This window comes from Melanotaenia boesemani, chromosome 6 (assembly GCF_017639745.1).
Source record: "Melanotaenia boesemani isolate fMelBoe1 chromosome 6, fMelBoe1.pri, whole genome shotgun sequence".
Lineage (NCBI taxonomy): Eukaryota > Metazoa > Chordata > Actinopteri > Atheriniformes > Melanotaeniidae > Melanotaenia > Melanotaenia boesemani.
In genome coordinates, this window is record NC_055687.1 from 22,244,497 (window position 1) to 22,270,657 (window position 26,161).

Consider the following 26,161-nt stretch of genomic DNA (forward strand, 5'->3'; position numbering starts at 1 on the left):
GTCCCTAGCGGGTGAGGGGTGAACTGCAATTTTTTGGCACTTCCACATAGGCATCACATTTTACAGGCAGAAGTTGCCGCTTTATCTGGACCCACCCACTCTCCGCTCGCTGATCATCCCTCACCTCCCACCCCAACCCTCGCAGTTTCTGGCATTTTACAAATTCAGGGGTGGAGTTTCACAAAAAGTAGGGTGTGTAGTTACACTTTAAGTGTGAATAGTACTTGGTGCTAATGTGACACGCATTCATAGCGACAAATGCATTTTCTTTAGATAAATTCTGTGTATTGATGTGTTTTGAAGCACTTGTACAGTTTCAGTTCTTCTCTTTTCTGCAGTTTACTTGGAATAGAGATGTGGATAGAATGGAAATACTTTATTAATCCCTTCAGAGAGCCCTCAGGGAAATTTGGGTAAAGGATTTGGATAAAGAGATATGATGTTTCACAGAATAAAGGACATGATTGCAATGACTGCTTAGAAAAGTCTTTGCACAAAGTATTATTAGTATGTTTGTAATTATGAGTCATGATGGCTTAGTTGGTATAATTTTCCCCATGAGTCCATTTGTGTGTCTGGGAGGTTGAGTGTGTGTGGTTTTTATCAGAACTAGTTCAATATATTTTTGTGTTTCTGTCTTTGTAGTCATGTGGATTTTTGTTCACTGTTCTATTGATGTGAATTAAATTTTTGAGTAGAAAGTCACCGATTTTATTACTTTATTTCAGGGGTGTCCAGCTCTGGTCCTCAAAACCCACAGACCTGAAAGTTTTAGTTTCCCTGCCCCAACATACATTATTAAAATTAAGTGGCTCTCCTCAACAGCGTGTTAAGTACTCCCCAAACATGTCAATATTTTAATCTGATTCAGTTGTGCTGCAGCAGAAACATCCAAAGGCTGCAGGACGCCCCCTTTTGGGCACTGACTTTGGCCACCCCTGCTTTACTTGATCTGAACCTTATTAAAAGATAGAATATACATACACTGCAGTGTAACTATATTTATTGTTAGTGTTTTTTATAATCACCATATTAGATTGTAATGCTGATCTTGTTTGTACCTTGGATTTTTTTATGGTGTAAAACTAACTGAAATGAGAGCAGCCACACAGTTGGTTTTAAGTACATTGCAGGTGCTTATATAGCCTGTCTATTTGTAGAGACAGTTAATCAACTCAAGTGTGTTTCTAATGGAGGATGTCTGTGAGGAAAATTAACAGGCATGAAGCTGAACTCAAAATCAAGGCCAGTTTTGAAGGTGGATGTGCTTGGGACATCTATGTGTTGAAAGGCATCAAAACTAATGAGACACAAACACACAAGAGTTGAAAACAATACCATGTCAGCGATCATGGCTCATAACTGAAAAGTGAATAATTTCCAAACTAGTTAAATGTATTTATATAGCACTTTTTATATGCGAAGTAGGACTGTGCTTTACATAATAAAAAACAACTATTTATGCATATCAAAAACACAAGTCTTCAAACACCCAAGTATAAAAAAAAAAATGTTTACAAACCTGATTCTTTATTATTATTTTTTTTTTCTTTTCTTTTCTTTTTCTTTTAACTTGTCCTGTCCACCATCATGAAATAGAATGGTGGCCTGGCTGCTGGCTGCTGTGTTACCAAGAAGAGTTTTATGGATATAAGGCCCCTCTTAATAATTAAGTATTACACTTTATTTTTAAATTAGTCTATTGCTTAATTTACACACCATTGCTGGATCTGACAAGAAGGGTGGGGGATAAAAGAAAGAATGGAGCAAACAGAAAAGAAAAGAGAGCGAAGAGAAGAAAAAGGAGACAAGGACACACCAGATAGAAAACAACAGCATCAGCTCTTCAGTCCAAGCTGGAAAAAAACAGACAACCAGCCCATGCACGTGAGAGGAAACAGAAAACCACTTCAAGAAAAACAAAGCTGATATTCACTGGGAGCATCTATAATAAAGACAGGGGGAAAAACAAAAGAAAAAAACCACAAATCATCAGCAACAAAAAAAAAACAAAACAAAACAAAACAAAAAAAAAACATTAACATGACTGACACATATGATCAAATCCTTTCTTTCGTATGATCCTTTGTTCTGTCTCTCACACTTACATACACACAAAGCACATACACCCGACCTGTATCATATTCTACAAACAACAAGCTCTGACCCCTAGTTTTTGTTTCCTGACTAAATATATAAATATAACAAATATGAATGGAAATAAACGTCTCCGTGGTGCTGTTGAACCAGGAGAAGAAACAAAATTTTGGGAATCTATTCACACCAGGAACTCACCTCACCAATGACCCGAGGGCCTCACCATAGATAAGGGCAGCATGTGGTCCACAGAGCAAACATAGAGCTGCAGTTTTATTTTTACAAATGTAAAGCATGAATCGGGCCTTCTTCTGCCTCTGGTTCAGTGAATCTTGGTCTTAGCGAAATTAAACTTCCAGCTGTGGAATCTGTGAGATGTGAGCTTTCAGTAGAGGAGTCGTTTGTTCGTGTTCATGGGGAGACATCATCTGTGTTTACATATTTTTCAGACTTAACTGTGTTTGTTGATGATAGAAATGGTTTTGCTGAGCTGTTAGCTGAGATTCTGGACTTTCTGTAAATACCACACATGTTTATAGTTGCATCTACACATCTGACGCTACACCCGAAAGGAAATGTTAACCCCTTGTTAAATGTCAAGAATGAAAGGTTAGATAATTTATAGGCCAGACATCTTGATAATGAAGAACTAAAGGTGCATGGATAAAAGTTATTGTGCATATTGTGAATATTTCTCTCTCCTCACCATCTAGAAGCTGTGAGATTCTAATCCTGCTTTCTGTCGGTTTACCTGATGGTGATCATGTATATATATACACTACCGTTCATATATATATATATATATATATATATATATATATACATATATATAGATAGATAGATAGATAACTATTAAACTGCAAATGCAGTTTAATAGTTAATATATATTTACAGAAATTTCTAGACTCTCCTCCACTCTCCAACCTGTTGTTTATCTCTGGATATTCCAATTTCCTGATTCATTGTCAATTGACTGCAGCTCAACACTGTTTCCCTGTAAGGCCATTATCTGACTCCTACTTGTTAAAACTTAATACAGAAGTCAGGACTTCCCCATGTCCTGACTTAACCTCTACATTAGTCTGTATGCAAATCTTAAATAAGTGAGCATCCACAAAGGCCAAAATAGAATTTTCAACCGAGAGAAAAGAAATAAAGTTTATTTCATGTTTCATCTATGACAATGAAATATTGTGCACTTCTGTTTGGTAAAGGCACTAAACAACAGAAATTTGGATCAGTATTTAGGTATTTTCTTTTATACTGGAAAGAAATTAACAAGAATAACACACACACAAACACAAAAGCATCCGAAAGAAGCAGAAAACATTTTGCCTTTGCTTTACATCGTACCTTATTAAAATGTTTTCACCATTGTCACACATGCGTGTACTGAAAGAAGAATAGAGGTGTTTACTCTTTAATTAAACCAAGATTATAAGCAAAACTGAGCAATGATGCTGCTGTCTTCATCAGCTAAGAGAACAAGACCAAAGAAATAAGTGGCCCCACCAACAGCAGCAGGCCAGCACTTGCACTGCTGGCACTGTTGCAGAAGTCGCCCTGACAGCAGCTCATTCCTGTTCCGGGCCGTAGCACTTGATTGGGTGCGCAGTCGGATTTGGAGGCGCAGCCCTTCGTCATGTTTTTTCCATCTACAGTCCCTGCAAGAATAGAAACAATGTTTTAACTGTAGATTCACTGTTTAATATTAGAATTACTTAACACTGTTCAGAGCAGAGAAGAGATGTGGAGGAGGATAGAGGAAGCAGTAGGTCTCTTACATGATTTCATGCAGTGATCCTCATTCCCTTTGCAGTTTACAGTTTTTGTGCATGTTTCTCCATCACATGTGAAGCACTTCCTGCCATTTGGAGAGGATTGGCTGGTATCTGCAAAATAAAACATCCGTTATTGAAGGAACAAGAGTGATGAAGCAATAAAAGTAATGTTTCCTTTTTAATGTGTGATTTAACTTTTTGAAAACCTAAAAGTTTAATTATTGTGTGAAAATAATCCTGGAAGTTTCTCTCAATTACAAATGTTAATTCAAAACTAGCAAATGAAGGCTTCCATAACTTTAATTAGAAATTGTGGCATGAGGGATGTAAAATCCAAAGCATAATTACTGATATTAACTAGATTATATAAATATAATTTTTTTTGTTTTGTTTTTTATTTTTAGAAGAGAAAAGTAAAATAACATAAATCAAAAATAAACAGAAGAAAGCTTACCTTTGGGAAGAAGCCAGATCACAAGGACCAGAGTAAAGAGATGCAATGTGTTCATGGTAAACAAGTGGGTTTCACTTCGCTCTGTTCTGACTTTAAGTAGGTCCTAGGAAGGCTCCTCCTTCCTGCACCAGTGTCTGTTAACTCGCCCTCAGTAAATATTGAATTCACACAAAACTGAATATCTTTTGTTTTTTTTCATCAATGTTGGTAAAATTGTCCGTCTTGTGGTTCTGCTCTTTTTCAGGGAGTTTAAAAATGAGAGAGGGACATGGTGCAGCATGTCCAACTAGACTGAGTGTTTCCATGATAAATGGTTAAAATAGCAAAGGTCAATAACGAATTGAGGGAAAAACTGAGCACTGTAAGGGTTAAATTTCAAAGTGAGGAGAAGCTGAGTGAGCAGAAGATTTGGGAAAGTGGCGATGTTAACAGCTTTCCGGGTGAGCCGGGTGCTGTCTGTGAGGGAGGGGAGTAGGACAGATACCTCTCCTTCTCCTCGTCGATCTATGTGTAAGGACCTGAACGATGGTCACTTCCATTGTAGCATAACTTCTGTTGTGGGTAATGTGTTGTCACTTTTGTATTCGTAGCTTGTGTAATGCTTTGACTCATCTAGGCCAATGTACAGGCCAAGTAAGCATTAACTTTATTACCTGTTTCATTTGAATATTTAAAATTTGCTCTTCAATTTGACTCCATTTATCAGGTCTGCTTGGAAAAATAAATATATTCACAAGTGTTATAATTTAACTGCAATTTTAGTGGGTTAAGAAACAGCTACAGTACATATAGTTAAATATGTATATATTTTAGAACTGACAAAATAAAAACATTTAATAAGATTAATCACGGTTTACAAATTAATCATGATTATTCACCATTTGCAACTATACCTGAAATATACCTGTTTTTACTGTATTGTATCAACAGAAAGAGCCAACAACTGCTTACATTTAGTGTTAGCTGACCTCTACTTGGGTTTTTCTTACATTTTTACATTAGATGATCACTTTATTGGCAATGATCAGTTCTAAAACACTGAATAAACATTGAAAAAAAACAGTTAATTTGTGTCCCTTTTTCTGGTCAGTGCCCCTGTCTGGCCCCCCATCACAACTTTTCTAGACTGATCCCTGCATAAATTTAAATACTTTCTACCACCAGACAATGACTTTGTTATTCTGACTTTATATGCTGGTCTTTTGTATATTCCAGTTGAAGACGGTCGCAGCTGGATGGGAGCACAGTCGTGGAGGAGATGCAGGCTGGACATAAAAGGCAGCTGGAGAGAATAGAGAGCCTTTCTAAGCATCAGTTTCAGGCACTGCGTCTGGATGCCCAGGAAGCGAGGCACCAGGAGACAGAACTTACCCGGCAGCAGATGGACCAGTCAGCTACCTTCAACCAGGTCTTCCTCTGTGTCCTTGGGCAGCTTGTTCAAGTGTTGGGAGGCATTCATGACCCAGTGCCACCGCCCAGGCAGTAGTGCCTTTCAGCCGGCATAAAAACTATCATTCAGTTTAGCTCCTATTTCTGTTTTTGTTTGTTAATAAAAGTGGTTTATCTAGTACATTTTTTGTGCATTTCTTATTTCTAGTAAGTAAAATATGTAATTAGTTGTGCGTCCAACATATTTACAATAATTTCTAATTATATAAAATTATATTTATAAATGATATAACATATAAACTCAAAACATTTAATTATAATTACAGATCAAGTTACTGACTTTGCTATTGCTGAAACAGGAATTAAAATAACAATGTTTTGTATAATCATTCCAGTTTCATTATATTAGTTATTAAAGAAAGATTTTAGTGCACTGTAGAAGCAACACTTGTGCATCTGCTAAGCTGATATTTCACATTCAAAAGGTTTATAAAAACGCAAGGAAATCAACAAGGTAACAGAATTTATTAAAGCAAACAATCACATAACTAAATCTGTACAGGCTGTGGGTGTGTCAACTTATATGTAACATAAAAAACTTTCCCAGTCTGGAAAACACATAATTTCAGGAACTAAGAATGTGCAGGCAGCCTTACAGAAGTCCTTCACACATCAACACACTGATGATTTACTAACACCAAAAAGATGAATGATACTACTGTATTCAATGTTGGTTGCCAGCTTCCACAGTGCCATGGCAACTCTTTTCCTCAGGGGCAAATAGGTTCTGAAGTTGATGTTTTGCCTCTCCATCGCTAGACGTAGCCAAAAGTATGAAAATGTTTTCTTTGACATTTGGAAATTGTGGACCCACTGCATGTGTGTAAACCCTGGGATTGTCACCCTCCCACCCCCCACTCATTGGTCCGGCTGAGAGCCCAAATGACGAGAAGCAACAAATTATAAGTATCTAAAATAAAAGAAAAGAGAACCATAACTTAACACACTATTAATTTAAATGTAATACAACATAATATACTTTACAAAAAAAAGCATGTATAAAAGGGAGCAACATAAATAAGGAAATGTGCAATTTAACATTGCTATATGTGAAACCTGTATCTTGTTAAATCATGTATATCCTTCCCATCTTATATTCTTGTTTTTTTTCTTTAGAGTTACTTATTTTTATGTTATGTTTTCATAAACACAGGAAGTAAACAAAAGACTGGAGCACTGAAAACGGAGGAGTTGGAAAACATGCCCAGGGACACGTACATCTTCTTTTCATTAGAGCAGTGCACTGCATTTAATATTTTAGTTACCCATGTAATATATTTTGGGGTACAGAGGTTACTTTGTACAAGTTAGTAAACATATGAGCACATCTGCATGACAAACATGATAACATGGCATGAAGTTGCTTACTCTCTGGCGCCGCTGTCTTTGCAGCACAAATGCGTATTTCTCGTTGCACCTCACAAACCAAGCCAGAAGTTTTCTTCTCTTTTCGGCTGTGTTTCTCTTTGCTGCCCGCATCCTTCTCTTGTACAATGCGACATGTAAAATTTTTCAAAGAACCACAAGCTAAGCAGAAAAAAAAAAAAACAAGCTGCTGATTTGTATCTCAAAATCATGGTTCTGGGAGATACTTACTGTGAACGTAATGGTACACGTCATTGGACAGTCTCGTCATTGTTTTTACATCTGACCTTTCATGCTCTTGTTTGCATGAGCGCCACTAGCATTCAAGCCAATATTGCAACTCGTGCACGCAACACATTACCTTGCATCAACATAGCCTACATGCCAAACGAATGCTAGGAACACATGGCAGTCATGATACTTATGTAGAGGTATCGCTAACAGCAAGTTTTTATTTATTTATTTATTTTCTTTTTATTTTTAATGCTTTATTAAACACACACGGCACTTCCTGCAGCTGCCACAACCTGCTGCAAGTCTCCAGAGCTTTCCAGAGTCTACTGGAGCTGTCGACAGGCCAGCATAACAGCTCTGACAGACTAATACGGCTCAGGACACACCAGATAGAAAACAACAGCATCAGCTCTTCAGTCCAAGCTGGAAAAAAAACAGACAACCAGCCCATGCACCTGAGAGGAAACAGAAAACCACTGCTAGAAAAATAAAGCTGATATTCACTGGGAGCATCTATACTAAAGACAAACAAGCTGGGGGAAAAACAAACAAAAAAAAAAACAAACAAAAAAAACAAAACAAACAAAACAAACAAAAAAAAACAAACAAACAAACAAAACAAAACAAAAAAAGAAACATGAATCATCAGTAACACAAAAAACATTAACATGACTGAGAAATATGATCCTATGTTCTGTCTCTCACACTTACATACATACACACTGCCCATATCCTATTCTACAAACAACAAACTCTAGCCTCTAGTTTTTGTCTCCTAACTGAATATAAATGAACATCTTCATGGTGCTGCTGAACCAGGGGAGGAAACAAAATCTTGGGTATCTATTCACACCAGGAGATCACCCCACCATTGACCAGAGGCAGGGCCGGCTCTAGGCTGGCAGGTGCCCTAGGCAAAACAAGAGTTTTGTCCCCCACCCCACAAGGCAAAATGCTTACCGACAATACTGCTTTGCAAATACAATTATAAGAAAGTGTTGTATCAAACCTTTACTTTATGTCATTTTGACATTATGACATGCATGCTTTTTATTGCATAATATAGGTGGTACCTTAATCATGTTGTTCAGACATTGTTACAGTACAATAACGCCTATCTTAGTGTTAGCCCACTGTCATTGTCAAAATGAAAAGTTAACACACACTGCCTTAATGTTCAGTAACTCAGACGTACCTCTACTTTGGGCTCGTTTTCCCTCCTCCTCCTTCCTACATTTTCTGTAAGCAGTACCTGACGGCTTGGATTGTCTTTTCATTATAAACTTTTTTAATGATTTTTTTTGTTGGCAACACATAATAAGGTGATGTCGTCCATCAGTATTATCATTATGAACAAGGATGTGCCGCTCCCCTCCCTCCACTCTCTCACCTGCCAGCCCGCAACAGCAGGAACAGCAGGTCAGGCAAAGAGGTCGTCATCACAGAATATTGTAGCTTTTTTCATTTTTAGAATTTGATTGGTCTAGTTATTATTTATGAGGTAATGGATTGAAAATCAAATGAGCGTAAAACAAAACAAAATTAAAAAAAAGTAATCATCTAATGTAAAAAAGTGAAGAAAAACTTCCCAATGATGTATTTTATCAGCAGGTGTTTACTTTGGATGATGCTGCGGTAGGACTTTTATCACTGCTGCACAAACACTCACACTTCAATGATAAAAGGAAAAAGCAGTTTTCATCCAGATCAGTTTTATCATTTATTTCTTCATCATTGTTGGCTGTTTAACTTCAGTCACTACATCTGTGTTTTTTTTTTTTTTATAATTTTTTTTTACATTCAGAATGATGATCTAGAACATGGAAGAGATGTTTTAGAACAGCATATAGAAGTACATTACATGCTGCGTTTACTGACCATTGGACGTTTGACGTTTACTCAAGCGAAATACAGGCGAATTTCAGGCATAGCCGCGAATGGTGACTAATCATGATTAATTTATTTAAAAGCTGTGATTAATCAGATAAAAAAAATGTTTGACAGTCCTAATATATATATATATATATATATATATATATATACAGTGTTGGGAAAGTTACTTCCCAAGTGTAATATATTTCACATTACCAGTTACTTTCAATTTTAAGTAATACATTTCTTTACAATATTACTCTCTGTATAAAGTAATAAGTAACATATTACTTTTCAGTTACTTTTCACCAAAATAAGCATTTAGGACAAGGCATTACGCAATGAAGGTGCGCAATATTTTGTCATGGTGAATAGTTCTCATTTAAATGTAGTTCCTCATTATTATAGTATGTGTGTGGCAACAAAGTCTAATGAGGTTGCATCAGAAAGTAGTTGTTAATATGAACTGCTGAATTACAATAATGTAATGATATGGAAGAATTAAACGACATGATGTGATACAAACTCTTGTTCTACACCTCATTGTTCTTTTCGATTTCTCTGATGTATTCAAAATAGTGAGAGTAAACCCACTTAGAAAATGTCGAGTCGGTTGCCATCATTCCTCGTCCTTTTCTTCTTCTTCTTCTGTTAATTTAAAGCCGCCGCCCTCGTCTTCTTCTTCTTCCTCTTCTTCTTCTTCTTCTACTTCATATTTATTTTCGGCTGTTGCGCGATGGTTGTTTTATTATTTATTTGTCTGATGTTTATACTGACAGTTGGGATTGTAACGCATTACCGGACTCATTTACTGTAATAATATTACCAAAATATAGTTAGTAACGCGTTGTATTACTTCGTTACTGCCAAACGTAGTATATTAGAGTAACGAGTTACCTTTGTAACGCGTTACCCCCAACACTGTATATATATATACACACATATACACATATGTACATGTACATACATATACATGCACATCTACATAAATATACACATACATACTGCAGGTAACACAGATAAATAAGTACAATATTTACAGCTATATGTATATATAAATATGAACTGTTCAATGTATTATAGACCACATATTGCACAGCAGTGCATGAGGTAGTGTTAGAAGTGGGTGGTGTGATGGAGGCCACAGCTCTGGGGAAAAAGCTGTTTCTCAGTCTGTTTGTCCATGTTTTTATTGTCCAACAGCGCCTTCCTGAGGCGAGGGGAACAAACAGGTAGTGTCAGGGGTGAGTTCTGTCCATGCTGATGAGCTTAAAATTCCCAGCATCCAGGTCTGGGAGCGCTGCTTAGGGCCGGCTCCAGGCCGGCAGGTGCCCTGGGCAAAACAGGAGTTTTGCTCCCCACCCTTCGCAGCAAAATGTTTACCGAAACTGAAACTACATAAGTCAGTCGCACACGTTTTGTAACTAACGTACAAATTCTTTTCTGTTTATTAACACGGTGCAATCAAAAAACACACATTAAACTATAAAAACTGCTACATTTATAAAAAAAAAAATCAAGCAATCAAATTAAATTTTTGAAGCATATTTCATATGTAAGTTGTAACACAAAGTGGTTTAGTTAGTAAGATAATTCCCTCATGCCCTTCCAGCCACTCAGAGACACAGACAGGCTGCTTGTCTGTATTCAGTCATCTTTATGACATTTCTGCATTGTGCATTCAGTGTTCTTCATTTTGATCTGCTTGCTACAGATCCAAATATTATTTAATAATTGTTAGATAAACAAAAATTATAAAACGTAATAGTACTGCAGTCATTATTCTTTGCTGAATGAACTTATATTCTTCACTGAGAGCTTCTGGTGAAGACAATTAGGCTGAGGCCTCCTCTCTAGCAGAATCTACAGGTGCCTGTTGTAGCTGTAAAAATTTTCTCAGCTCATCTGGGCAAATAGAAATTTAACATGTTACTTTAAATTTTATAGCAGTAACATTAAATAGCTGTAGCCTACCCTTACAATAAACAGACAAACAGTTTGAAAAATTTTACGTCGTATCAAACCTTTACTTGATGTCATTTTGACATTATGACATGCATGCTTTTTATTATTTTTATTGGTGTTTAGAGACCAAGTGATATGAAGTTCCAAGAATTTGATGTTGTCTGTGATAAGTTGTAATTTGGCCTCTTACTGAGGAGGTGCGATATTGTTTATTTGTGTTGGGGAAAAATGTAAAAATGATTAATTCATTACGTAGAGTATAAACTGAGCTAAAACGGTTAAGTAATTTGTTTATACAATCCCATTCAATCTAAGATTGTTTAAGCTGTGTTTCCCCAGCGATCCGTTACTCATGGATTGATTGTCTCGCTGCGCATGCTCACAAGGGGATTTAACGGAGGTTTCTCATTTGAGTAAACCTGTTCATGAGGAAACATCACTGAGTCTCCCTTGTGGTCATTTATATCTTTTTACTAGGTAATGTGTAAATAACACTAAACATAACTGTGATAATTGTTAGTTTGTTTTTCTTATGTTCTAAGTAAGTTGGAGTACCATTACTACAATGTGTGTCGGAAAATGAATGTTAGCTTGGTTAAATCAGTGTGTTAGCATAAGTCTCGTGGATTAGCCTCATGAGTTAGCCACGCTAGCGTGAGTACACAATGGTTATATTATTAGTAAGCATTTGTGTTAATAGATGATATGTCTGACATTTGTTTATACATTTAGTGATTTATTTTATGTGTTTTACAATGTTCGTTATAATTTTGTGTGTTGTAATAGTTGATACTTATATTGGAATTATTACCAGAAGCCATATGTATGCTACGAGGGTATGTATTCTACTACTGCAAGCCTTGCATTTCATTAGGTTGTTCCATACCATTCGAGTGAACCTGTTCATGAGGAAACATCACTGAGTCTCCCTTGTGGTCATTTATATCTTTTTACCAGCCACCCCCCACAACCAGGGGTGCAACATGTCCACCACATCCACCTCCTCATTGTTGATAGAAAGCTGGACCTCCTGACGTCCATGATGATCTCCTTAGTTTTGGTGGTGTTCAGAACCAAGCTGTGAGCACCATGATGTGATGAGTCCCACTACAATAGTGTCGCAGATTAATTTCACTATGATGTTGGAGAGGTGGGTACAGGCTGAGAACACAGTTCATGAAGAGGTTGGGTGATGTGTGTTTGCCTATTCTGACATTTTGGGGTCTGCCGTTTAGAAAGTCCATGATCCAGGCACAGAGTGAAGTGGTCAGTCCAAGGCTGTGGACTTTGTGAACCAGTTTGTGGGGACTGACCACAGTTGGAGCTGAAGTTGATGAAGAGCATCTGGGTGTACATGTCGGCAAACTGGTAGCTGTCCAGATCTGCTGAGATGAGGTCTCTGAGGTGGGAGAGAATTTTGAAGCACTTCATTAGAGACCAGGGTCAGAGCAGCCAGGCGGTAAAACTTGAGGCAACTTACAGATGACGTCTTGGGTACTGGTATGATGGTTGTGGATTTGAGGCAGGTGGGGACAACAGCTAGATGCAGGGAGAAGTTGGATTTTTGGTGAATACTCCTGTTAGCTGGTCAGCACATGACTATAATGTGCGGCCTGGCACCCCATCTGGTCATGCTGCAGTTTGGAGACTTTATTTTACTTAGAGCCAATCTCACTTGATGGTTCTAGAGAATGAGAGTTGGTTCTTCCTTGTGAGGGGAAATCTGGGGACCTCGTCTATTGCTCTGTGTTTCAAAGTGAGCAACCAACCAGTTCAGTTTGCTGTCATGGCTGATCTGTGAGCTGACATGTTTGGTTACAGTGTTCAAAGTGCTCTTCAATCTGTTGTTTGTACCTCTGCTTGGCCTTTCTGATGCCCTTTTTTCTCCTGCCTTCACTGTGTTGACGGAAACAGTAGGCGGGTGCCTCCAAAATGGCAGAGAAAGCTGTGGTGATATCACATGTGAATTCTCTATATGCTGTTTCTGAGCCCCAGGATGCTGCTCGGCAGCAATGACTCCACAAATGCACATCATAGATGTTACTGTGGCATCAAACGAGTCTGGAACAAGGTGTTTTAAGGTTGGAAAGTTATTTAATGCCTCTTTAAAGCCAAGGCCAATTACGTAAAAAAGAAATTGCACAAGAAATAAATAACAAAACAAATTTTTGTTTTTTGGATTATGTCTTCTTCCAGACACAAAACATTGATTCATTACTGCTGTATTAAAGCCAGCAACTAAAAAAATACAAGATAAAAAAACTGTGTGAATTAATAATTATTTGTAGAGGACAAAATTTCTCCAATTTGTGAGATTCAGTGTTGTTTTTCATTCATTTTTTCTGGGCAAGAAGAAAGTTGCAAAACCATCTGATAAGTGGATGAAGTGTGAATACCTACAGCTGGTTCGCTCACTTGGCAGGGCATCCATGCTTACGCAAGACCCTTAACGCTACTGCCTTACCACTGTAAGTCGCTTTCAAGAAAAGTGTCTGCTAACTTACTGTAATGTAATGAATACACTTCTTGTTGCAGAAATTCTCCACTAGATGGAGGAATGGTTGCTTTCTGGTTACTCTGAAATTCTTTTCTCTCTCCACTGAAAGAGGTTAAGTGACTGTCTGTACGCAAATTTACACTGTCTTCAATCTCTAAAGCTGTTTTTGTGGATTTGTTTATTTGTTTTGGCATACACTTTTTCAATAAAAATAAGGAGATATTAAATGGAAACACTATTTCCCTGTAAGTCCATTATCTGACTCTTACTTGTTAAAACATTGAATAACATTTAAATATTTTTTATGTAAAAACAGACACATCTGGTTTCTAAAGTCACACAAACACACACACTAAAAAAAAACAACCGTAACAAGCAGATAACCTTTTGCCTTTCCTTTACATCGTATCTTACTAAAATGTTTTCACCACTGTCACACACGCATGTACTGAAAGAAGAACAGGGGTGTTAACTCTTTAATTAAACCAATATGATAAGAAAAACTGGACAATGATGCTGCTGTCTTCATCAGCTAAGAGAACAAGACCAAAGAAATAAGTGGCCCCACCAACAGCAGCAGGCCGGCGCTTGCACTGCTGGCACTGTTGCAGAAGTCGCCCTGACAGCAGCTCATTTCTGCTCCAACAACTCCTGAAAGCTGCGGATTTGAAGCAGCTGTGCAAATCGTCTTGGAGGCACAGCCCTTCACTGTCACCTTATTTCCTCCTACAGCCACTGAGAGAATAAAAACAATGTTATAACTTTAGATTCACTGTTTAATATTAGAACTACTTAACATTGTTCAGAGCAGAGAAGAGATGTAGAGGAGGATAGAGGAAGCAGCAGGTCTCTTACATGTTGTTTTGATGCAGTGGTCCTCATTCCCTTCGCAGTTTAAAGTTTTAGTGCATGTTTCTCCTTCACAGGTGAAGCACTTTTTGCCATTTGGAGAGGATTGGCTGGCATCTGCAAAATAAAACATCAGTTATTAGAGAAATAAAAGGGTGTTGAAGCAATTAAAAGGAATGTTTCCTTTTTAATGTGTGATTTAACAGTTTGAAGACCTAAAAAACCACAAGGTAACAAATGACTTGTATAAACTAGTAAATGAAGCTATACTTCAGAGTCAGGCTCTGAAGTAGCAAACAAATGATCTTTTTTAGCACTTAACATGTTTTTTGGCCTGATATTACACCAATCATTTTACACACAGTATAAATTCAACAAACTATAGTTAGAACAACATGACACAACTTTAAATGAACAAGAATGGAAATTACCAGGAGCAGGTTGGCTGTTGCAACGGTCAGAGTTGCAGCACTTGCTGGTCAGCATGGTTTTGGCAGCTCCAAAGTTGACTGAACCAGTAATACATTGTTGAGCCAAAGTACAACCCTTTGCTTGAATATCAGAAAGTTTTGAAACTCCTGCAACCAAAATGCAACAATTGTAGACTGAGTCAGTGCCAAGAAGGGGATCAATGACCAGTGCATATCCCAAAACATACCTGCATATGTTAAAACTCTCATTGCTCCACACTGATGATCTGCTGTGGGACATTGTTTGGTTGACTCAGTGCAACTTCCAGAGAGTCCCGGTACACACTCATAACATGTCAGGGTGTCGACTGATAAAAAAATAAGCATAAGGAGCATTTACTGTCAACAAAATAGCAACAATACTGCGTTACCACATTAATCCTGAAGGAAATTATTCTTAATATTTTATAAAAAAAAGGGCAATATAGAAAATACCTAAAACACAGGCAAAAAATGAAATAAAGAGGGACATAAAATCAAAAACATGATTACAGATAATTAACTAGATAATAGTTTTTTGATTTTTTTTTTTGTTTTTTTTTTGAAGAGATAAGTAATATTACAACAATAATGAACAGAAGAAAGCTTACCTTTTGGAAGAAGCCAGATCCCAAGGACCAGAGTAAAGAGATGCATTGTGTTGTTGGGAAACAAGTGGGTTTCACTTCGCTCTGTTCTGGCTTTAAATATGTCCTAGGAAGGCTCCTCCCTCCAGTGTCTATTAACTCGCCCTCAATAAATATTGAATTCATATAAAACTTATTATCTTTTGTTTTGTTTTGTTTTTTTCAGCTGTGCAATTTTAATTCAGTTTTCACTATTCTTCATATAAATAATTTCTCACATTAGTTTGGTGCTGATATTTTCATCAATGTTGGTAAAATTGTCCATCATCTGGTTCTGCTCTTTTTCAGAGAGTTTAAAAATGGTGCAGCATGTCCAACTAGACTGAGTGTTTCCTTGATAAATGGTTAAAATAGCAAAGGTCAATAACGAATTGAGGGAAAAACTGAGCACTGTAAGGGTTAAATTTCAAAGTGAGGAGAAGCTGAGTGAGCAGAAGATTTGGGAAAGTGGCGATGTTAACAGCTTTCCGGGTGAGCCGGGTGCTGTCTGTGAGGGAGGGGAGTAGGACAGATACCTCTCCTTCTCCTCGTCGATCTATGTGTAAGGACCTGAACGATGGTCACTTCCATTGTAGCATAACTTCTGTTGTGGGTAATGTGTTGTCACTTTAGTATTCATAGCTTTTCTAATGCGTTGACTCTTCTAGGCCAATGTACAGGCCAAATAAGCATTAACTTTATTACCTATTTCATTTGAATATTTAAAAATTGCTCTTTAATTTGGCTCCATTTGTCAGGTCTGCTTGGAAAAATAAACGTATTCACAAGTGTTATAATTTAACTGCAATTTTAAAGGGTTAAGAAACAGCTATAGTACATATAGTTAAATATGTATATATTTTAGAACTGACAAAAAATAAAAACATTTAATAAGATTAAGCACAGTTTACAAATTAATTAATCATGATTATTCACCATTCGCAACTATACCTGAAATATGCCCGTTTTTACTGTATTGTATCAACAGAAAGAGCAAGCACCTGCTTACAAACATTTAGTGTTAGCTGACCTCTACTTGGGTTTTTCTTACTGTTATACTTTAGATGATCATATTATTGGTAATGATCAGTTCAATATTACATATAATCAAAACACTGAATAAACATTGAAAAGAAAAACAGTTCATTTGTACCCCCCTTTTTCTGGTCAGTGCCCCTGCCTGGCCCCCCATCACAACTTTTCTAGACCCACCCCTGCAGAAATTTAAAAACTTTCTATCACCTGACAATGACTTTGTTAGAAAATGGTTTTGCTCTTATTTGTATCTCAAAATCAGGGTTCTGGGATGCACTTGCATCGTTACCTTGCATCAACGTGGCCTACGTGCCAAATGAATGCAAGGAACACATGGAGGCTTTTTTATATTAAAAAAATAATTATATTAATTAATGCCAGTACAATTTTATTATTAATACTATATTTAAGACATAGGTCAATTATATGACAGGGTTCAAATAATAAAACTGAACATGGGGGCCCAAAACAATCAACATCACAAGATTAAATAGATGAGCATAAACACAAAATAAAATACCTGACAGGAATAAAAATTTTACAAAACAAAATTAAAAGATAAATAACATAAAAATATAAATATAGAAAAATTACCAATGACATACATTATATTTCTCAAATAAGTTTAAAGTCCTTAAAGCTTTAGAATTTTTGGGATATTTAATAAACAAATAATTTTTATTAATAAAAAACGAACATCAGAAAACATTTACTATTCATACATCTACATTTTCTTTTCTTTTCTTTTTTTTTTTTTTTGCCTCAAACAGGGTTTGCATCGGGTGCTAAGTGTTAGTAAATCTGGGTCTGAGTCTGCTAGAGATGTCTTGGAGCACCAAGCAGCCATTTTTGGTTTTACATTTCAAAGCTCTTTATCAAGTTTACATTCTACAATTTATCATTTATACAGTTGACAGTTTTAAACTCTTTAAGCATCAACACAAACGTTTGAAAATCAAAAACATTATTACCTCCACCAAAGTAGCAATGTAGTTTTTAAAGTTACTGTTTATGTATTTTTACAGAAGGTGTAGCTGATATTTTCAAGCTTCTTGTTTTTATATTCTTGTTAAATCTTGTTATTCTTGTTAAATCCTGAATAAATTATTAAGTTCAAAAGCTAACAGACTTTTGCATATAAGAAACATTTCCAAGAAACTTCTTATCACATCCACTTTTAATTACTAATTAAGTATTTCAAATCCAGTTCACCGTATTCTCTTGGTAACTTTGCATGTTTAAGCTGCCTGCTTATTGTGTCGTATGGAAACATTTGTGGTTTTTCAGAGCCGTTTTGCAGAAACCATTTGTTTCACTCCTCTATACCTGAGGTTAAAACCACATCTCAGTATGGTTGTAGCAACAAATGAAAAGTTAGTCTAAAACAAAACTGTGCCACCATTTACAAGAAAATGAAAGCTACAGACAGTCTTTGCTGCTGCAGATTTATCATGTTCTGTCATGTCAAGAAATTCAACAGTGGTAGCTAAAAAAATTTTTTTACTATAAGTTTTTTCATTCCTGTGTAAATCACAAAAGCCTTGCTTTTAAAATGGCATTTAAAGATAAACTAAGAAAAGGCAAATTTTTTATTTGAGAAAATGTGAACCATGGTTCCATAAAACTTCAGCCACAGATGAATAGTAAGAGCTTGTAAAAGAAGATATATATCTTACACAGGTCTGGTTTTTATACCTTTTTCCCCTTAGAACTACATTCATCTTCATGCAGCTGTGTCTACAGACATTAAATTTCCAGGAATAAGTAAAATGAGTTGAGTTTTATGTCTCTTCTGTCACAGATTCCACTTTTCAGTTAAATTTCTCTTTATGTTATCTATTTATCAGATATAAAACCTTTTTTGTATAAGCAGTGGAGGCAGCTGTATTCAGAGAGCTGAAGACAAAGTGAAACCTGAAAAAACAGAGAAATGAGGACAGGAAATAAACTGAAGTAAAGAGGGCGAGGCGCTCTGCAGGTTCTTCCTTTCTCATGGACAGTTGAAAAACTGAGTAACTGTTATTTGGAGTGAAATTTCATCACTTGTTAAAAATATCCTGCTTAACAAGAATTTAAAGATTGGAGAAAGGAATGGGTTTTGAGCAGTGTTTTAAAATTATGAACACAGATCTTCGTTGGCTGTCACCACTGTTTTCAATCCAACATGTAACCCAATGTGACAAATCTTTACATTCTTAATCATTCCAGAAAATGTGAGTATAAACCGGTGTTACGCCACTGCATCTTTGCTTGTACACTCTGGGACAACACAGGTGCAAATGTGGATGATGACCCTGCTGAGTCCATCATCATACATCAGTAATTTAACAACTTAATGCAAAGAAAAAAACATGAAGAGTTGCTAAGGAATCTAGTGCAGTAGATATACCATGACTTCCAGTTCTAGTTTCCATGTCATCCCAGATTGAACAAATTAAACAATCGCTTGAAAGCACATGTAACAAGGACACGTGCAAAAACAGAGACATTTATGTTCCCAGCTTTTGGTGGTCTTGCATTTGCAACAAGTTTCTCTTGGTGACGATACGTGTTTAAACTGCTTGGTTACTGTGTCTTGTGGTGTGTTTTTTTTTTTTTTTTTTTTTTTTCTCCAGCAACAGCTAAGTTTCACTAGTTTGTGTTTGACATTCAGATCAGGCTGGTTGAATGTACACTAAGAAAAAAAAAGGCTGGGTCTATAAAATGTTAACAATTAAAAGAAATGAAAAATTAGTCTAAAACAAAACTGTACCATCATTTACAAGAAAATAAAAACTACAGACAATCTTTGCTGCATGTTATTGCATGTTCTATTATGTCAACAAATTCAACAGTGGTGACTAAAAACTCTTCATTTCAAGTTCTTTCATTCCTGTATAAATTACAAAAGCCTTGCTTTTAAAATGGAAATAACTAAAAAAGGTCCACTTTTATTTCAGAAAATATGTGCCTGTTCCACAAAACTTCAGCCACAGATGATCAGTAAGAACTTGCAAAAGAAGATATATCTCACACAGGTCTGGTTTTTATACTTTTTTTTATCCTATTACTAAATTTATCATCATGCAACTGTGTCTACAGGTGTTACATTTCCTCAGGTCAGGAATAAGAAAGTTTTTAAGCAATTCAAAACTGAAGACTTTTATCATTCTGTACTTTGTATTTGAGGTGAGAATGGGCCATTAGTTTATCCACCACCATCTGCATGTTCATCAGATTTCTTGGACAGAAATCTTCCCGCCTGGCCTTATTCTGGAAGAATACTGCATGAGAGGGAGAAACTCACATTTTTAACATGATTTAAATCTAGCCAGTATGTGGGCTTGTCTGCACAGACCAGCTACCTATGTGAGGGTAGTATTCTGCTCCATCATCACTGCCAGAGGAGCCAGTGCTGTTGTGGCTTGCAGACGGAGTGGAAGGTTTCAGCATCTCTGCAGTTTGAAGAAACCTGGCACGACAGTAATAAATATTGCTAACTGTAAAATAAACACCTGCAACCACAAACAACAGCTGCAAGTCATGGAAAAAAATACTTTTTCTAGAATTTGAGGGTTTTAGTACAACAAATTTCTAATGCAAATAATATGAATACCAGTTGACATAACTGCTTTAGGGATGTGGCTTTTTAAGATTATATACACCTGAATAATTAGCTGAGCATGAGTGTACATCTTCCACAGCATAACTGTAATATGCTCTAAAAATGTGGGATGTGTAGGAATGTTTAATAGTCTAGCTGGGACATGAAATATAATAATGGAATTTTAATTTTAAAGAATGTAATGTCAAATGTGCTTGTGCTTTGTAAAAGCTCTACTGCATGCAAATACTAAAGCAAGTTTAACATGTTTCATGCTACGGTATTCAGGATATTCATTTATACGGCTAATATGTTTTTGAAATTATTTTTTTGAACATTCAAACTGTTCCTCCAGGCTGTAGCGGCTGCAGTGAACGTCCTTGCTGAAGTGAATTTAATGTGAGTGACGTAGGAGGAAATCCTTGTCCATTTTGTTCATTTGCATTTTAGCTCTACCAGTACTCTGTGTTTTACTTCATCTGCGTCCACAGAAAAACCAGTAATGTTTATGGTTCCAACTGCTAGTTCAGCTGTAACTGTCTCATGTTCTGTCAGTCACACATGTGCCCCACATCATGGAGTGTCCCTAATATCACCAGGAGACAGTTAGAACCCGCCTCTTTTATTAGAAGCTGGAGAACAAAAAGACAAAAGTAAATCTTTTCATAATTCAGCAAAAAATTATTCTAGTTGTCACAGGTAAAGCGATGCAGCGCTGGGCTCAGAGGATTGGTCATCCTGCTGAGCCCCAAACAATGGATGTGATCACACTGTGTCTTCTTAGGCTGGGAGACTGCCTCGTACAATGGGATGGCTTGACACGCAACCGGCCAGTTATCATAGACATAAGCAGGCTTAGGATGTGCTGTACAATGTGTGTGAATGTTGAATTTAGGCATGTATCTAATGCAACAGACCTGGCTGATAACTTAGTTACATCTGGTTCTTGCTTATGTCATTCTATGTATATCTAAATGATGGTTTGTAGTTGCATCACAGTCTTGCTTATCTGTCACCATGTGCTGGATGTTCTTAGCTGAAAGACACACTGAGTCAGATGAGTTCTATTAAAACACAATAAACATTTGTATCAGAGCTAAAATAGTTCAGAATGTAACCAACTATTAGAAGACAGAGCCCAAAGCCTCACCTCTACTGCCATCTTCTGGTGTGAGAAGCAACAAGCAGCACATCCACACTAATTTTGGGTGTTCAGTTCATCTGCCCTGTTTGTCATGCAAGTATTTTACATATTGAATTGGGGAGTTTCTCACTGTTTACAAAACCTTCTGCACCATCAAGAACAATGATGTACCAGTTTAGGAACTCTGCTCCAGTTGTCTTGCAAATGTGCAAAATCGTATGACTAATAAACTACCTTCTAAGAGTCAAGTTAATTTATGACTTAACTAAGTCATGTAATACATCTGTTCATAGTAAACAGTAAAAGTGATTAATATGTCAGAGCCACTATAAATGCAAATTATCTTGAGTTGCCTTTTTCCCTGGTGGTGTGTATATTCCAATACATTTCTTTCAAATGATCTCTTAGAGCTTTATCTAAACTCCACTTCAACCAGGAAAACTAATATTTTAAAGTTTTGATGGAGCAGCATGTTGGATAAAGGACATCTAGTGGTAAAGATACAAAATGGAAACAACTGAAAGGTGTTCTTGTTTACAAGGCACAAAACGTCTTTGGTCCAAAATATATATCAGATCTGCTGACGCCATCTGAGTAATCAATATGTTTAAGATCATCTGCATCTAGTTTGCTTTCCAATCCATGAGTTAACATTTTAGAGGACACTCATTGAAATACTTGGAAATTCACAGTTTCGTCCACAGCATAGAATTTTTTAGATCATTTTTTATATTACTAGACTTAAAACTTGGTTTCTTTTTTCTAATGTAGCAAGGTTTAATGGTCAGCAGTAAAAGGGTTTTTGTCATTGTTGTTGTTATTAATCAAACTTAATGGAATCTCTGTGACATAGATTGTTCTATAATAACTGGCTGGGAGCTTTTCTGATCATAAAGTAGGATTGGGAGGTATTTATATGAGAAATAGAGGTCTTTCCTGAATAAAAGATACAAAATTAGCAAGTTGAATCTGCATTTAGGTTTTATGCTCCCAATATCTCAAAATACTTCCAGAAAACCTGAAGTCTGCTCCAAACTTTCATTTGTTTGAAATAAGTCCAAATTTTTTTTATATTATTTGCCATAGCTTTTAATTATGATAGGAAGTTTTCTCTTTATCTTTTTTAATATATGCTCTTGCATATGTAAACTGACAGTGATCGTGGTGATGGTGGTGATAATGATGAAAATGATGTATTTCCTGTTTTTTGTTATTGTTACATTTTAATTGAACTTTTTTGCAAAGCAAAGAAATACTAACAGGAAACACCTACAGTAGGAACAAATACCAACTGGCAAGTCTAGCAAATCAAACCGAACTACAACTACTCACCCTTTTTGATGCACAGACTTTCAAATATTTAAAAAATGGATCCCAGGTACGATAGAATAAAAAATTTATCCTTTAAGGTCATGGAGTAAGCCTGAAAAGGGATGATGTGTGTCAATGGAAAGTTCACCTCCAAAAGTTAACAGTAAAGTAACTATGGGTTAAATCTGTTGTAAAAACTGATAAAGTTTATGTGATTTCAAGTGCTTGTCAAGGTTAGATGAACAGAACACAGTAATGCTGCTATCTACATCAGCTAAGAGAACAAGACAAAAGAAAGAAGCTGCACCACCGACAGCAGCAGACCAGCTCCTGCACTGCTGTTACTGTTCCAGCAGGTGTCCTGACAGCAACTCGTGTCTGCTCTGACAGCTCCTGAAATGTTCTTGTGCACATTGACTTGAAGGAGCAGCACCTCTTCTCTTACATGTTGGGCGTAGTCCTCACAATGTTTCAGCTAAAACACATTTCACCATTTGGAGAGGACTGGCTAGCATCTGTAAATTTAAATATGCACTAAAAGAGAGAAATGAGTGACGTAGCACTAAACATTTTTTTAAACAGACATTTCAAAAAGTCCCTAAAACACTCTTTTTCGCAGCAAAATCACATTTTGTCATTTGAAGAGGATAAGTTAGCTTCTCAGCTTCTGAAGATGTGTTAGTGTTGGCAGATCCGAACTGCACAACGGTTACATGTTGAGTCAGAAAAAAAGGTAAAAAAAAAACTTGTGTAAATCACAGTAACTACCTTTCCCAACACGCACGGTAGACAGAAACTGCTTCTTAGTCGCTCAGCTCACAAAATCCGAACAGCTGTGAGTGAACGGCTCTTTATTGAACACACCCACAATTAGTCTGGTCACACACACCTGGGCCAGTAACTCTTCAAATTAGGAGGTGAGAATACAATTTCACAAACAGAAACAACAAATAAAACATGAATGATCGCATGTTTACAAAACAAAAATAATATTTGGGTGTATCTGTCAACACAAAAACAATAATTGAGAGCATCTGTCAACCGTTAGGCTCTTCCTGCAGGACGTGGAGCAGAAACTGGTCAGGATGCTCTCAATGGTGTCTCTGTAGAAGGTGCACATGATGGGGGCCGGGTCTCTAGCTTTCCTCAGTTTATGGAGGAAACAGAGGCGATGGTTGGCTTTCTTGGCCAGTGATGTGGTGTTGATGGTCCAGGAGAGGTCCTCTGTGACATGCACACCCAGGAACATGGTGCTGTTAATCTCTCCACCGTAGCACCATTGGTAGTGCTACGGTGGAGAGATAGTGGGTGAAGAGTGTGAACCTGACAGCATGCTGAGGGCATGCACCTCTGACCTCCTGAAGTCCACAACAATCTGCCTTGTGTTCTCCACATTCAGAGAGACGTTGTGACCACCTCGCTACTGTAGTCTGTCTCATCGTCATTGCTGAACTTGAACCTGATGAGACCCATTACAGTTGTGTCATCTGCAAACTTTATGAGGAGGTTGGTGTGATGGAGGCCACGGCTCTGGGGATAAAGCTGTTTTTCAGTCTGTTTGTCCATGTTTTTATTGTCCAGTAGTGCTTCCCTGATGGGGAACAAACAGACAGTGTCAGCGGTGAGTTCTGTCCATGATGATGAGCTTAAAATTCCCAGCATCCAGGTCTGGGAGCACTGCTCCAGTGATTCTCCGGGACAAGTCCTTCTTGTTCTGTCCTGTGCAGCTGACGTACCACACAGTGACACGCTGACCGAGGATCCTCTTTATAGTGTTCCTATAAAAATTCATGAGGAGCTTAGAGGAGAGATCAGCCCTCTTGAGCTTCCTGAGGAAGAATAGCCTTTGCTTGGCTTTCCCTCCCAGGTGGATGGTGTTTAGAAACCAAGTGATATGAAGTTCCAGGAATTTGATGTTGTCCACCACATCCACCTTCTCACTGTTGATAGAAAGTGGGAATGGTGTGGTCTTCCTGAAGTCCACGATGATCTCCTTAGTTTTGGTGGTGTTCAGAACCATGCTGCTATCTGAACACAACTCAGCCAGATGTAGGACCTCCTCTCTAGAGGTCTCCTCACTGTCTGTGATAAGTCCCACTACAGTGGGTCAGTGAATAATGATGTGGGAGTGGTGGGTAGGGGCACAGTCCTGGGTGAAGAATGTGAACCTGACTGGGATGAGCACACAGCCTTGTGACACACCAGTGTTCATGATGATGTGGCGTTCTGGTCGTGTAAGGGTCGGAAAACGCCACCTCGAGACTTTCACCCAGGGAAATCCACCAAGGTGGTGAACTTACCACCAGGCACCCAGGTTCAATATGCATGAGGCAGAGACAGCAGTTCCAATAAACAGATGAATTTATTTAAACAAAAGATATGAATTAAAATAACCAATAAAAACAAGGGAGTAAATCAGGGCTGAGACCTACTTGGTTGGGGAGGGTCCAGACAAAATGAAAAGAAGAGGGTCCCAGGAATACCACAAGTGAGGTTAAACAAATAAAACCAACTTAAATCCACACGACACACAGAGGGGGCACCACCAACACCACTAGAGACACAAATCCACCACCAAAGGCTCAGCAACTGATAAAAGAAAGAAAACAGAATTATAAAATACTCTCAATGAAACAAAGTCACTAAAAACTTGGTAAAAGATCCAAAGACCTGCCTCTACTCTAAAACAGGCACGCACGCACGTGCACACTAGCACACTAAATCGGCTAATGGCCGTCAATGGTAGAAATCATTCAAAATGGTCAGGTGATGCATCAGTGTCCACAAAGTAGTCAACAGCTCCAGAAAAAGCAAGACTTAGCCCCAGCGCATCTCCCTGATGAAGATCCTCCAAGATGACCGCGCCCAAGCAAAGCGAAGCAAAATGAAGCGCAGCAAAGCAAAGCAGCAGCGGTCCCCAACAGACGTGATCCGGCGCTGTACAGCGTATCACATAGCATTCACCGACCGGCCCTCATCCTCTGCAGCGTGGCATCAGGCGTTGTGTATAACCCACAATCCAGGGCTGCGTGTGAGGCGAACAAATCCACAACAAGTTATGCAGCATCAGCCTAAAGGATCAGTGAGCTCGATGAGGGGTGCACAGCCTGCAGCAATACCCAGTGAGTCTCTGAAACAATAACCAGAGTGAGCAGCACTAGATGGACAAACAAACAGTTTGCAGCGACAGCTGCTAGCCTACCTGCACTATCCAGGAGGGGAAGTTCCGGATGGCAGGAAATGACGTAAGCCCACCCAACAGCAAGGCAGAGGCAGCCTGTATGCCCTGCTTGCCTTTTATATGGTCGTTCCCCCCAGTAATTGGCTGACCAAAACATATGGCAATCAATAACACACGTAACACATGTGTGTCCTGCTACAATGAGGTTGGGTGATGTGTGTTTGCCTATTCTGACATTCTGGGGTCCGCCATTTAGAAATTCCATGATC

The 26,161-nt window shown here is 37.6% G+C and overlaps 2 protein-coding genes across 2 annotated transcripts; both read right to left on the reverse strand.

Annotated features, from left to right (window-relative positions):
• Positions 1–3,474: 3,474 nt before the first annotated feature.
• Positions 3,475–4,410, reverse strand: LOC121641428 (ly6/PLAUR domain-containing protein 3-like). The gene is made up of 4 exons (XM_041987537.1): positions 4,333–4,410; positions 3,882–3,989; positions 3,610–3,761; positions 3,475–3,489 (listed from the first exon to the last, which is right to left on the reverse strand). Exons 1-4 carry the CDS (start codon positions 4,385–4,387, stop codon positions 3,475–3,477), a joined length of 330 nt encoding a protein of 109 aa, XP_041843471.1. The 5' UTR covers positions 4,388–4,410.
• Positions 4,411–13,877: 9,467 nt separating this feature from the next.
• On the reverse strand, positions 13,878–15,757 carry LOC121641455 (urokinase plasminogen activator surface receptor-like). Its single transcript, XM_041987591.1, has 5 exons — positions 15,624–15,757; positions 15,222–15,341; positions 14,995–15,141; positions 14,570–14,680; positions 13,878–14,449 (listed from the first exon to the last, which is right to left on the reverse strand). The coding sequence occupies exons 1-5, from the start codon at positions 15,667–15,669 to the stop codon at positions 14,247–14,249; spliced, it is 627 nt and encodes a 208-aa protein (XP_041843525.1). The 5' UTR covers positions 15,670–15,757; the 3' UTR covers positions 13,878–14,246.
• Between the last annotated feature and the right edge of the window lie 10,404 nt (positions 15,758–26,161).